The sequence below is a fragment of the Chamaea fasciata genome, unplaced genomic scaffold (assembly GCF_029207755.1).
Source record: "Chamaea fasciata isolate MVZ Bird 193981 ecotype frontalis unplaced genomic scaffold, bChaFas1.0.hap1 SCAF_3, whole genome shotgun sequence".
NCBI classification, from domain to species: Eukaryota; Metazoa; Chordata; class Aves; order Passeriformes; family Sylviidae; genus Chamaea; species Chamaea fasciata.
The window spans coordinates 33,151,826-33,167,030 of NW_027094088.1; the positions used below are offsets into that span (position 1 = coordinate 33,151,826).

Below are 15,205 nucleotides of genomic sequence, written 5' to 3' on the forward strand. Positions count from 1 at the left end.
TTTGCATCCTGTTTTTTCCCCCTGATTTCCACCAGTCCTTTTCCCGAAGGTTAAGGGGGAAGGGTTGGTGCAGAATCCAGTTCCTGCCCTCCTGACACACTTTGGTGCTCTGACCCCCTTTGTGCATAGAATAGAAATGACCAGCTTGAGGCTTGATCAGACCTCAGCCTCCTGTTGTTTCCCATCAGCTTATATGACTCTCCTGGGTTTCTGTGGCTGGAACTGCTCTTTTGCTGCTGTGCATAAAGAAGCACTGTGATTTATGAATCAATTAATCACTGCATGCTGAGGAGCTGTTCACGGTAGTTAAACAGTGAAAATAAAATGCTTGAGTCTATAATAAAGACAGACCATAATGAATATGACCCTCTATCAATGGATTCTCTCCCTCCTTATATTATACCCCCTACCCACTTTGCCAGCACAGCCAAACTATGAAGACATGAAATTTGTCTGTCTCGATGCATGGGGTTCATCAAATTACTTAATTACTTGATAAGAGTTCTGTCTATTTGTGGGATTTTTTCCCCTCACACACACATGTACTCTCTGATTTTGCTGCTAAAGCTGTTAAAGCCACAGACATGAAGAGAAAAAAGGTTGTGATACTCTTGATTTTAAAACTTTTTGACTAGTCATGAAAAAAATCCATAAGTAAGTATTTAAAAATTAGGGAGCGGCTAATTAATCTCCAGTCTGTCCTGCCTGATCTGTAAAACCGCAGGAATGGGGTGTGAAAATTCCACAAAACATTTCCATCAAATAACTGTCACCTTTTGCTCTGTGCAACACACACATTGCTGTGAGTTTCTAAAACTGCCTGATACTGTAAGAACCAGGCAAGTTTGGTGACAAGTCTGCTTTAAGGATGCTGTTTGCACTTCAGTGATGGTAGTCAGATCAGGGTGAGTTTTGCCCTGCGGGCAGCACCACTGATATTCAGATATCTACCCATGAGGTAAGGCTATGAGACAAGAGGCCTTAAACCTGATTATGGGGTTTTGCATCAAAACTATGCTTTTAGAGAAGAAAATAATTCTTTACAGATTATTGACTCTATACATGTTGTATTTTTTAGAGAAGATTGTTACTTTGTTTTATGTTATCAGCAGATACCCAAAATAGCACTAGAACTTTCATTAACAAAACGGTTTGTTTTAATTTTGGGTGGGTTTTTTTGGCTGAAAATTATATTCTTGGCTAATGACTTGATCAGCTATCCATCTGTTTTTAATTCTGAAAAGGATTTTTGAGAGAGTGGTGGTAATTTTAAATTTTTTTTTACTGCTGTCTTTGAAGTGTTAAATTTTTGTTGCAGAGTATTTCCTGGGTTTTCTGAATACCAGAAGCTAATGTTGATGAGTAGATGGATTTGTGAACCTTGCTATAAGTCCACTGGCTATAGTGGAGTTGCTCTTAATCTCACCTGTGTGACTAAGAGCAAATTTCATTCAAGCCAGAAATTAGGTGCAGTGGTGTGAAGCAGGTTAATTCCTTTTCTCTGCCATGCATTGAAGCTTGCAGTGGAATTATAATATTTGCCACTTATCAGTAAAAGAAATTTTCCTTTCCAACACAATTTACTTTCTCAGTTTTGTTCAGCTCTACGGCTGGCATATGTTGACTATATCTAATGGCCTTTGTTTGCATTCTAAGCTTATCTCATAAATTTGCTTTTGAAATGCAGTAATAATGTTTCACTGTGGTGATCATGGTTAAACATTTCTCTCCTGTCCCCCCTTACCCTTCTCTGTTTGATTTTTAGGATCCAGGTTTCTCTTCGGTGATTCATGAGAAGCTCCAAGTTCCCAATACCATTCGTAAGGCGTGGAACGAGAAGGACAACAGATGTGATGTTTGTGCCACACACCTGAACCAGCTGAAGCAAGAGGCCATTCAGATGGTGCTGACCTTGGAGCAAGCTGCCAACTCAGAACATTACGATGCCTCACCAGGCTCTCCGCCACCTCTCTCCAATGTCCCCACGTTGGTGAGTCCCCGGCACATGGGCAGCCTGCAGCCCAGGGACTGGGCATACATGCCGGCTCCTTATGCTCCATCTAATTATACAGGCTTTGTTGCCAACAAACACAGTGGAAAACCCAACAGCCTAGGAATTGGAAATGGGGTGGAGAAAAAAAATGGCTCTCCTGGACACCAAGCCAAGGTCAGCTTTCAAATGGCCACCAGCCCCAGCAATGGCAATGTTCTCAACTCTGTGGCTATCCAGGCCCACCAGTACCTTGATGGCACCTGGTCTTTGTCAAGAACAAATGGAGTCACTCTCTATCCCTACCAAGTGAGTATTTTCAAATAACAGAACAGACTTGTTTCCTTCCCACTGAAGCTGGCATGCTAGCACTGTTTGCTCCTGTGGGGTAGAAGTTGAGCTGTCTGTGTACGTGAGCACTAGAACGAGGAGTGCTGTAAATGTCCATTTCCCTGGTAGGGGATTGAGCTGGGGGAGACACAGATCAAAAGCAGTATTAATGAGGATACCTTCTGTTAAAGCAGCTGATTACTGATGTACTGATAGCACAACCGAGTCGTTGTTTTTAATGGCAGATAACTAACTGATCATACAGCATTTTCAATTATTTGCTCACACAGTCCTCACTCACTTTCACTCAGAATACTCAGTTGGACCAACAGCTGGGAGCCAGCCACACTTGTTTACTCCTAAGTGGAAAGTGGCACTAGTGCACCAGTGATTTCTGGAATGCTGGTATTCAGGAAGTGTCCGGATGATCTTTTTTTCCATCCCTTGTGTGTATGATTATTTGAGTACGTATAGCAGGCATTAACTCCTTTTAACCTTTTAAGTTGCCTACATTCTTGATGCCAGTGGATTCAGTGGTCCAGTAATCTCCAGATACTAGCAGTTCTGTAGGAGATTTTAACGTACTTTTCAGCATGTTTTTTTCCTCCTCTTTGATCTGTTGTTTTCTAGTACACCACACCTGTAAGTACCTGTAGAGCCCATCCACACCAGAAAGCACAGAAGCAGCTTTTTTGTGCTTTGACAGGATGTGGGCTTTCTGACACACATAACTACAGCTGGTGGGATTTTCAGAGTACACAAGCACTTGCAGGTTGTGACATAAGCCTGTCCTTCACATGTTCTCACAAATGTCCCTGTTGGCTTCCTTAGGCACATAAATAACTTTGGAAATTGGTCTTTCTACTAAATTAAGAACATATTGAAAGATAGATCCCTAAATTAATATTTAACTTTTATTAGTATGACTAACTGATATTGCAAGCCAGAAAAAACGTGATGGTATTCATAAGCATTAAGATATTGTCATGCTCCAAAGCAAACTAGGTAAAACCAGAAATGAAGTACAGTTATTTTATCGGGAAAATAAATGACTTTATGCTATTGTGGATTTATGCTCTATTGAACCTGAATCATATTTGGGTAGGTCAGTATGTGATCATAGTTTTGATCTAAGAAAAAATGTGTGATCTGTGATTCAGCTAAGAGAAAAAATACAGCTAAACAGAACTAAACTAAACTGTTATTTGTGTTGGGAAAATTAGTTCCATTTTATTTCATTCACAATCTTTTAGGTTCATGTTCTGTGAAAATGTGCTTTTTTTTTTTACTTTCTATAATGTTTGCATTTCCATGATGATTAATTTTGTCTTAAAAATATTCACTAAGAAGAATCTAATATTCGGAGTTGTATAGACTGATTCTGTAGTTTCACTCCAGTTAAATTCAGGACTCTTCCCTATCCCTGACTTTCAATAACCTTGAAATAGAAAAGATTGCCTGCTCTCAAGACACCTCTCAGCCAAAAAAAACCCCCAAAGACAACACAAACCCCAACTAACAGCAAAATTAACAAAAAATGATGAACAACAACAAAAAAAAAAATTCCAAACGAGCCTAGCAATGCTGGTCTGTGTTAGAATATTTTGATCATAAGTTTCATCTTTTTTCTTTAAGATTCTACTTTCAAATGTTAAAATTCTCACTATACTCAAGTTGCCACATTTTATTATCCAGCTGAGAAATAATAATGATAGCTTTTTTTTTTTTCAAGCACACTAAAAGGATTTTAGTGTTTGTTTACATAGTATCTGTATGAGAGTGGGAATTAGTCAAGTAAGACGAAAAACTTTGAAAAGTAATTTGTTTGTAATTTCAAATATTGGTAAGTTGATAAGATTTTCTTTTTTTCTGCTTTTGTGTGCAGAAACCAGTCTTACTTGTTACACACTTTCAGAACATTTTAGATCTCTGTCCCATATAAATACATTTTTGTTATGCACTTACAGTTGCAAAACTCTGCTGGGGAAGAGCATGAGGAAGATGAATCTGTTATCTCATGTTAATTGGAACCCTTCTTGATTTGGAGATGAATTAAACAAAAAGTGGAGCAAGCCTACTTACTTGTGAATATCTATATATTAATTAAGTTTTCTTGCCTTCCCTTAAGAATAGCGATTAGAAAAACTTCCTTGTGCGTTAGCTAAGAGGAGTAGAAAATAATTTCTTGGGATAAAAAGCCCTGCACTTCACACAGAGAAGAGCACTACCCTTCTACATCATAATCTTGTTAAACAGATGTCCAGGGGGAAGTCAGTCTCATGGCTCTAGACTTAATGGCACCTGTGGTAGACACCTCCTATTGTAAATCAGCTTTTGTTAGACAGTCTAGATAACTTGAAAGAAATGGTTGAGTACCGTGAAAAGTGACTGTGATGTCTTCCTGAAAGTATCATCAAAAAAAAAGGGAAAACATTAGTTTGAAAGTGACATTCTGTGGCTCAGGATTGAGTCACTGCAATTTTAAGCACCAAAAAATATTCCTATAATTGTAAGTTGTAGGATGTTACTCCTTTCTTAGCATCATCCCTTCCAGACTGCCTAGAATTAGAACTTTGTTATGAGCAGTTAATTACTACTTTTGTTTCAGTTCCAGCAGAAAACCAATAAAAATAAATGAATATAAAAGGGAGTGTTGTGATACTATAACGCTCAACTGCTGCAGTAGTTTAGGACAAGTCTTAAATGAAATGCCACTATTCAATAATTTTGCAGAAAGAGCACTTTCTAATCAGGAGTAAGTAAAACAAATTGGAATTTATACATTACCAAGTTTAGTAATGTATTATATGTTTAAAATCTGAAAAAATGGAAGTGTACCAGATTTAACTGGCAATGCATGTCAGATGAAAAAAGCTTCTAGTAACTTCATGGATGCATTATTGGAACTAGTGAATGGAGACTCCTAAGAGCATCAGAGGAGTAGCTGCTCAGAATTCTTAGACAAAACTGATCCTGCCTGGAGATTAGGGGATGGTGCAGATGACCCCATCAGTCCTTACTGTCCCTGTTTTACATGATTCCATATTTAGGCACTCCTTGAAACAGAAACAAAAATCTGGTTCTAAAGATCTGTGATGTCCCCTGGGCCTGACTCAGAGGGGACTGAGTCAGATTTTGCTGGTAGGTCCTTTTAAAAAACAGGGAATCAGAGGCAGGGGAATGGAATTGATTGGTCTTAAACAAAGAGCATGGCCCATTACAACCCTTCTATGGAAACAGGGATGCTGAAATGGTCAGAGTAAAACTGACTTCTTTCTGTTTAAAACATGTAGAAAAATACCAGCCAAAATTTGGTAGAATTTGATTCAGTCTGAAAATAGTGCTCTTTCCATGCTCGTCAGCAGGTAGCATTTGTATGCCCGGTGGATCAGACTGTTCTGGCACTTGTAAAGACTTCTGTGGATCTCCCTGTCATTCAAAGGGATTTCAGTCCTTCCCTGCTCAGAGAAAACTCTTTTAAATTGTTGAGGTTTTACCTGAGAAGGACTGTAATTATTTGTGCAGCTGCTGGTGTGAATTACAGGATACCACAATGTTAAGTACACTTTTGTTAGTTACCAGTGATTACTGAACACTTCCAAAGGAAAAAACCCTCTGGGCCTGGGGTACTAATGTAGGAGTGAAAAGTTCAAATTCCTTGATGAAATTATTGCTTCTTGTAATTTTTATAGAGAAAGCAATATTAAATTTCATGCATAACCCTTTTATTACTTTATCATTGCAAGCTGATAAAGTAGCTAAAACAAAAACCACCACATTAAAGAATAAGATTGGAGTCCTTAGGAGTTCAGACTGATTCAGGGTTTGCTTTCAAAGGGAAAGGAGTGGATAGATTAAGCTTGTTGCAATTTTTCTAGAGTCAAAGCCCTCCAGTTTTTACTAAAATATTAAATTACGTACTTGGCTCTTGTATTGGCTCTTTAAACCAACAGCATGGCATTAACTTCATCATGGTGGGAGCCCTAGAGGATAAAACAGTAGGCATTTCCTTGGTCCTCTAGTTACCCTCCTGGATCTGCACGAGAATCTTTCATGTCTTGAAGAAAATAATTTCAAAAGGCAAACGAAAGGAAATTTAGCAGTGTGTTTGGTAGATTTGAGTGACAGGAAGGTCAGAATGAGCCCAAGAACTGGGGAAGGTCAACAGTTCCAGGAACAATTTAGGCCATAAAAGGGAATGATGGGTAACAGAAAATGTGGAGGCTGATGTGGGTGAGCACCTCCTGCTCCTGACCTTGAGGCTGTGAAGTTTGATTTTCGTAAGCAGCGAAACAGTGCATATGAGGATTTGAGTAGGGGCATTGTGAACAGAACACACTCACGGAAAACGTGTTCCTTTCTCCCCTGGACTTAAAAAGACTCTTTTGACAAAAAAATTTAGAAAATTAGATCTTAAACTACTGAGAGCTTCTTGGCCTCAGGCATAATGATCTCAAGCCTATTCAGAATTATAAAAGGCTTTGTTTGTGTACAATTGATGAAAGCCACAATATGTGCTTTCTGTTTCCTCTTTATGTATAACGTGTGTTTAGAAGAACAGTTCTCTGAGAATGTACCAGCTTGTTCTGGAGCTTTGCTGTGATGAGTGACTTGTTTGGAGTTTACTTAGGTCATGGCTGTCATATAACACATCAGTTCATTCAGGCCCAGGCTTTAAAAGAAAAAACTGGTAATGATTAGAGCTGGGTGCAAGATGGAGAGCCAGTGCCTGTGTGGGAGGTATTGCCATCCAGGATTTTGTTGCCAAGCTTTTCTCCAAGTCTTTGCTGTATAATTTATTTGTCTTCTATTTGCTGCTGCTTCTATTGCTTCTTAGTGTTCAGCAGGACAAAGATAAAATGTTAGTGATTACTACATTGGTGCCTGGGAAATTTAAGTCGCTTGTAAAGCATATAAAGCAAGGTACAGAAATCAAGTTACTTGCTCCATCTGCAGACTAACAGGTGTCTTCTGTAATTGCTCCATGCTTCCTAGAGCCAGACCTATTTTACAAAAGCATCTTAGCGACAACAAAAAAAGAGATTTGTGTACTGACCTTTCTAGTATTGTGTTCTTGTGCAACCACACACAATTCCCTGAGATACCAAATGCTGGAGGTATTTTGCCTTTGTGCAGTTAGGCTTTGGTCCAGAATTTTTTGGATGGCTTATGTTTCAAAAGCAGTTCAGTCACTGTATGTATGAGATCCCCATTTGAGTGTGGTGGCTCCTGAATGTAGTAAAAACCTTTTTGTTCCTGTTACTATGAGCTCATGAATGATGATGCTGAGCAAATGTGTGAAAATTCTTGCACTGATTTTTTTTTTTTTCATTCGGTGACCTGGACTCTTAACAAAGTGGCTCCATTATCAGACTATACACTGAAAGTGCAAGAATTTTATTTACAGAGATTGTTTGACTGGGCCAAGAAACAGATTGTCAAACAAATTCATTGGCACTGAAGTTGTATCCTTGCTTGATTATCTCTGTTGCCCTCGTCCCCCATGCATTAGTTGATATCTCTGAAGTCGCTTTCCTCTGACTAAAAGCCTTTTTAAACCAAGTCACTAATAATTAGATATGACCCCACTAAAGTCAGCGTATGTCATCAGTTGACATTTTGCCATGATTGTTTGATCATCCAATTCGTATATTACAGGAGTTGGCTATTTGTATTTCGTTCCTCCTGTCTACCCCTTCAACTAACAGCTCAGTTGTATACTGCTTTTCTAATATGATCAAGGGGGGAAACTGGAGTCTGTGTGAACTGTAGGAGAGGTTTATTTTTTTGCATTACTCTGGCATGATTTGATCTCTTACGGCATTTTTATGCATGGCTTAATGACCTTAGAATCATTACTTTTCCCCTTCATGATACTGGGGTAACCAAGGGAAGAAAGAGGTAGAGGGTATCCCATGGACTGAAAAGAGCTAAATAGGCTTATCCTGTGAATATGAAAACCCCGTGACTCAATTGTGATGTGAGGAAGAAATCTGGACTATTATAGGAGTGAGTTAATCCTGCAAATTAGCAAAAGCCAGAAGATCACAATTAGTGAGGATTTGGAGTCTTGGTTTCCTTCCCGCTTGTAGCTTAAGGATTTTGTCCACATGTGAGACTAGTTTCATTTCTTAAATAATAGCTGTGCTGATTGCTTGGATTAATTGAAAAAAATTATAAATGGAGAGAAAGTGTTTTAACAGTGAGAAAACTGATGTAGAAATGGGATAGAGAAGGGGGAAGACAAACTGATACATCAAGGCAAAATTGTCCTTTTATTTTCTATTATGTAAAGAAGGTGACACAGAACTAGAGGGAAAAATGGCCAGCTCCTGCTTTATTTCATAGTTTGAAAGCACATAGAGCTAGTACAGCCAATTTGGAAGTAAGAGGAAATACACTTTTTATCAATGTACAGTTTTTTGGAACTTACTAGAAAAAGTATTGGGGTCAAAAGCTTAGGAAAACACATAAAAGAATTATGTGTGTATGTGGGCAATAAAAAGGTCCCTTCTTCATGATATTAGGATAAATAAAAGTGGGATATAAATTGCTATATAGAATAAGGTATTTGATATCTTATAATCTGTGGAGAAGGCTTCTTTGAGTACATCTAATATATAGGTAAGGACTAGAATTTCTGAAACTGCCACTGAATCTTGCAGGTGTAACTGGGTTCCTTGAGAGCAAGATACTCAGTACTTAGATGAACTCTGTGTCCCTCTTTTCTAAAAGAGGGTGAAAGGTGCTGTGTTTTGGAGGGAGGCCTGTGATAAACAGATCAGTGAAAAGTGCATTCCCAACAGTTTCTACAGCATTTCTAGAGTTCCATGTAAGTGTTGTACATTTCAGAATTATTTTCACTTTTTTATTCCTTACTGTAGTGTGTGAAGATTCTAAAAGTTCTCTTGGGTTGAATCGTTCATCTGAGCAACATGTTGGTTTTCACTTTTGCATAGAGATTCAGTTTTGTGGATGACTGCTGTATTTTACTAATTGTTCAATGTCTGTTGCAAAGAGAGAGGAAAAAAGAAATGGACTAAACCAAAGGCAACTCATTCTAATTGAGATCAGAAGGCGGAGGTGACAAAAGGAATTGAAAAGCAAATTTTAGAAGCTTCCCTTTAAATTCCCAAGGGATATAACTCAAAAAAGAGACAAATCAATGTACTGTCTCATTGACTAAGACGTTTGCTTCTCACATTGCTTTACATAAATGGGACATGGAATTAAGAATAGATTTAGAAAGACCATATTTTTATGCCTTTTGTAGAATTCTGTTATTTGACTTCTTAGAAAATTATTTGAGACTTTAAATATAAGGAAGTATGTTACTATGCAAAAAATAAATTTACAAAACCTTTTGCTTTGATACTATGTTGTGCTTATGGAAAATAAGGAATGCATGGCTAGAGACTCGTGTAACTCTGAAATGTGATTCCACAGAGCTGTCGTGTAAAACCATTGTTTTCTTTTCCCTAAAGTGCCTCTGAAATGGCATCAGAGAGGGATCATCAACTTCTCTGTTTCACCAGCTCTCTTTAATTCAGTAGATTTGTGTTAAAGTGGTTGGTTCTCCACTTATATTGCAGGGCATTGAGGACTTGAGAGATGGGTGTTGTCAGATAGAATACATTTGGGACCAGACCCTCTTCTGTCTCACTCCAGGGAAATGGCTTTGCAGCTGACATGGCTACATTGGTGTAATACAGATAAGAGTGAGAGCGACATTAGCCCTGTAAGATTTGATCAGCCAGAGTGTGAGAACAGTTGTGGTGATGGGAGCAAATATGGCATCTTGCACCCAGGGAGGCTTCCACTTCCCTTTTGGGTTGGTGAAATGGGAAGCTTTTTATCTCCATACTCTTCTAGTGTCACCCTGCTCTGAAGAGTCTGTTGGAACTGCTCTTGACAAATGAAAGCAGAAACCTGATTGTCCAGCTTCTTTTGAACTTTGAATGTGTCAAGATGTGTTTTATGAAGAAAAACGAAGAATTGCATCTGTACAAGGGTGAGAAAAAGCCCCTCTCAGCTAATGAAAAGATCTTTTAAATCTGCAAACTGAAGAAGAAATGAAATTACACTTCACCTTTCACTTCCACATAACCTCTCAAGCAGAATTCAGAACTGCTCCAAAGGTTAAAGGAATGGTAATGAGCTTTCATCTTCCAAGAGTTTGGTTGCTGCTCATTGTGGCTAATGTTGCTAGCAAACCTCAGCAGAGGGATCTGTAGCTCCTCCTTGTATGAGAGCACTGAAGTTACCATCACATCTATCTTTCAGGTATCTGAGGACTTGGGTTCTATACACCAGGAAAGTCTCAGATCTGACTGGTAGATGTGTCAGGTGACTGGCGTGCAACCAGTGCAAGACCACAGTTGTGTGCATTGGTGTGTGATTGAAATGTTTCTATTGTGAGAGGTCTTTGAATCAAATATATGGATCTGTCAAGCTTTACTTCAAATTGATACTTTTTTAATTTGGAAAAAGTGGCATGTATATAAATATCTGCCTAAATTAATGTAAAGGCTTTTGGCTAGTGGGAAGGGCAGAAAAAGAATTAAAACTTGGAGCTCTGCGTGATGAAATCACTTCTGCTTCCCTGACTTCACTGTGGCTGCATGCTCAGTGTCACTGGATAGTTATAAAACACCTGTAATATGAATCCTGCCATTTCTTTACATCAAGGCTATTAATAAAAGCAGAGTTTAGGCCTAGTTTTGTAAAAAACCCCCACTATTTTGAAGCATATAGTGATGTACTCTTTCCTGTAAAAGATACATGACAGAAACAGTTCATAATTGGTTTCCTTCTTGACAGGTTTCAGGCTGCTGGAGCTAGGCAGTGAATCTGGATTTAAACACAAATCATAAGCACAGTCATCTCTTTGTTTTATTCTTGCATATTTTCTCAGTTATTGCAGTGCAACATAGAAAATGGAAAATTAATTCAGGTGCTATTAAAGAAATTATACAACGTGCATCACAAGAAAATGTATAATGATGAGATACTATCAATGCTTAATTGATCAGTTTCTCTGATCCCTGAAGACTTCGTGTGAAGTTTGTTGCCAGTGTGCAGGAGCTGGAAAAGGATGTGACATGATTTGCAATTGTACGATACTGTTACATCATGGCAGTGATCAGAGACAGGACTGACATGGAAAAGGCACTCAGAAAGCTTTGTCTACATTTGGACCACTTTCCATGAAAGTCATTTCGAAGAGTCTTGCAATGCTAGGTAGGTTTAACTGAGGCTTAGTTTGCAAGCTTGTCGAGATTTCTAATTTTTTTTGCTTTGAAGTAATGTAAACCAAAAATAATGTCGTTCGTCCTGTCCAGTAAATAATATAACAAAATTCTATTCAAGTGACTTATGAGGACAACACAGCAAAAGGTTCCTGGCCACCACACTTCTTTGACAAATTACAAGAGCATCAGAGGGCATCCTAAAGCTCATCTATTTTATTTTGCTTTTAGATGTAAGTGCTGAATGAGGGATCAAGTTGTTTTCATGCAGCTAAGTGCTTTGGAGGGAAAAATCTAGTTCTCATGTTACTGGCTTTTCATTGTTTTCTGTCCTTAGTCAGTCATCACAAGGGTCTTTTCCTCTGTAATCCTAAATGCTGGGATATGCCATTTGCAGCCAGGATTTAGTAGCCATGCTTATGATCTCCTGACTGGTGTCTTGCACTTCAGAACCTTTGTAAAGATCCTTTTAAATGTTGCCACAGCCTAACTTATCAAGATTTATTCCTATTTATGTAAAAGTAGATGAAATGCAGACACCTGACCTGCTTTAGTTCAAGATTTCTGGAAAGGGGTTCAAGATAGGGTGTTATGTATGTGCAGCTTATGAGATTTTTCCAAACTCAGTGATCTGGACTTCTCTGCTTCCTTTTCCATTCACTGCTCAATCACTTTAATCATATATTACAAATATTTGCCACTTTTCCCTGCCATCTCAATGCTTTGTCTCTGAAGCAGGGACAGTTGGCACTGGTGGAACGGGCCATTACTTCTGTGGCCTCTAGGCATTTTATGATTCAGTGAATATGAATAATAAAGCACCTTATTCCTCCTCTGTTCTCTGGGGAAGGTGATTTCAAGTGTGGCAGTGGAGGATTATTATGGCTTGCTTTCCTTTTGTGCATGAGAGAGTGGGAGGGCACATATAAGTTATAAATGCTTAACAGAAATGCTGGCAAATGACTTTTTACTCCTCAGTATCCCATTCTATCTGCTGGAAAATTTTATATGATTCATGATTAAAAAAAAATATTCTTTGGTAATGCTATTGCTGCTAGTATTCTTTTGCCCAGTTTGAATACATTGAGTAGAAATGCATATTCATAATTTCTTGGAGATTCTTTAGATGCTATCACAGAAATCCAAAGGACCTATCAGTAGCCACAACTCTACCACAGCAAGACTAGCAAGAGTTTGTGCTTAGGCCATTAGAGAATTTGCATAGACATGGAGTGGGGAAAAATGAAATTTTACTGGGAAACACATGAGGTAACCCAGCTGAATTGGTAACTATAATATTTTGTTGACTTTAAGGTCCATATCTCTAAAATGGTAAAAAAATATTTGAAGGGAGGAAACATTTTATTGTGCTATGCTTTATGTCTTAAGAAGTAGATACACAGGAAAGTTGAAGGATATGCTTTAGGTAGGTTCTATGCAGTCTGTGAAGAGATGAGAGAATAACCTTTCCTCCTGTTACACTCAGGACAAAAAGGGCCATCTTGTCATTTTGTATGTTGAGGTTAGATTTTTCTGTGCCTGCCTGAAAGAATCAACATCAGAGTGGATTATGAAACAGAAATCATAAGGGCTCAGAACAATTTGAAAAAACATTGGTAACAGAAGGGACTGACTAAAAATATCTTGCTGGTTGATTGTTTTTTTATCTTCAAATACAGTTTGAGCTGAAATTTTTATCAACTGCACAGAGTTCATACACTCTGCCTTTTACAACAAACTGCTACTGTGCTTTCTGAGAAGAAAAGAAACTTGCAAATAAGGACTTTGCTTTACTGGGATTCACTTGAAAGGATGCCCTTGGGAAAGAAAAAGACTGCAGAAGTTCTAAATTGACCTCTGAAGTTTTCATGTTTTAGCATTGTTGAAGCATATTTTTTCGAAAAGCTCCTGAGTCCAGGATATATTTTTTGTTTACTGTGCTTTGACTTCTGACTTCATAAAAGTAATTCCAGGAAATATTAAAATCCTGTCATTCTCCTACAGTGCTCTGTTTTTTTTTTTCCTAGGGAACCTTACAGTAATGCTTTTCTGCTTGAAAATGGAAAAAATTAGTTCAAAACAGTGTTGTTTTTTTTTTTTTTTTTTTTTTTTTTTTTTTGTTGAGGGTTTTATAATCATCTATTCATGGTGAATAAGACTGAACCCTGTGTGAATGAACCCCACTGTCCATAGGGAACACTGCAGTAAGCATCAGCAAGCATTAGTTCTGGAAGGCTTGGTTCTTTGTTATCCTGTGTATGTAGTACCTCTCTATATTGGAGCTGCTTCATGCCCATCTTGTATTCCCTTTGTCCTAGAGTAAATGTCTGTGCAGGATGACTTATGAAGTGCCCACAGTAAACCTTGTGAAAAGACAGTGGGACCTGTTACTTCAGTTATACAGATTACTGCACTATGCTTGCACTGACCTGTGGTCACTGATCCTTCTTTTGACATGCTACTATGGAGCAGCAAATCAGTCCATGATGCTCTATTCAAAATGTAATTTAAATAAAATAAAGAGTTCCTTTCAAAAATTAATTTTAAAGTAACTTCTGAAAATTTTGCATTGCAGACCCACTAAATAAGTTGAAGGGGAAACATTCAAAACAGGTCATGTGCAAAGAAAAATTCTCTGTGCAGTAAGCCAAAATTAAAACTGAAGATTACAATGAGACATTTATTACTGTTCAGAATAGTTTACTAGAGTTCAGACATAATTTCAGATGGTGTGCTAGTTTGTTGTTTTTATATTTGAATTGCATTAAACACATTTAATTAAATCTGTTGTAAATCTGTTTTATCCCCAAGGGGCCAGTTAGTATAATCCTTCTGTTTGCTTATAAAAATATCAACCAGTTGTTCCTGTACTAATTTTAATCACTGCCTATTTTTAAACAATAGTGAAGTGCATTTTTTCTGTTTAGTTTCTTGTGCAAAGTCCTTGGGGCAATGAATTTTTGTTGTTGTTTGTGTCCTTTGTAGAAGAAACTTTATATTCATTGTCAGAGTGTAAAAAAAAAAAAAAAAAAGAAAAAAAGAGGAAAATTAGGTACAACAGTGCCATTTGAAATTTACTTAGGCTGACTTTAAAGAGAAAGAAATAGACAGTAATAAAAATGAGCAAATTCTACTAGTAAAAATTAGGAAATAATAAGCCTACAAGGATGCAAAAAATTAAAAAATTACAAGAGTCCTAGACAATTTACAAAGCACGAATCTACTTGAGATCAATGTAGTTCAGAGACAGGAAGTCATTTATAACAAAAGCTGGAAGAGCATGCTGTGGTTACGTACTGTGAACAATTTTTGCTGTGAAAGTATACACACAGTGTAGCTATAAGTAAAGAATTGGCAGTATTTACTGTGTGTGCTGCATTCCAAAGTTAAATGCACTGGGGGTAGCAAGATGCATAAGATGTTGCATATGACTGTCTTGTATTTGTTTGTTACAGCACTTCTCCTAGACAGCAAATCATACACCATCATTAAAGCTCTATGGCCTCTACCCTTGGTTGGATCTGAATCTGTTTCAGTGGAAAATAATTCCAGAAAAATCAGGTTGTTATTTCTCCACTCAAAATTGCCATGATAGGTTATACTGATGGAATTTGAAGGAATATCATCTCTTGAGGAA

At 37.8% G+C, this 15,205-nt stretch overlaps 1 protein-coding gene across 1 annotated transcript in view; it reads left to right on the top strand.

The window, feature by feature from the left end:
- Nucleotides 1-15,205, top strand: part of KIF26B (kinesin family member 26B) — a 212,871-nt gene that overhangs the window by 21,451 nt on the left and 176,215 nt on the right. Inside the window, exon 2 of the mRNA XM_066180297.1 lies at nt 1,766-2,299. Coding sequence (XP_066036394.1) covers nt 1,901-2,299 — 399 coding nt within the window. The 5' untranslated portion in view covers nt 1,766-1,900. The remainder of the gene's footprint in view (nt 1-1,765; nt 2,300-15,205) is intronic.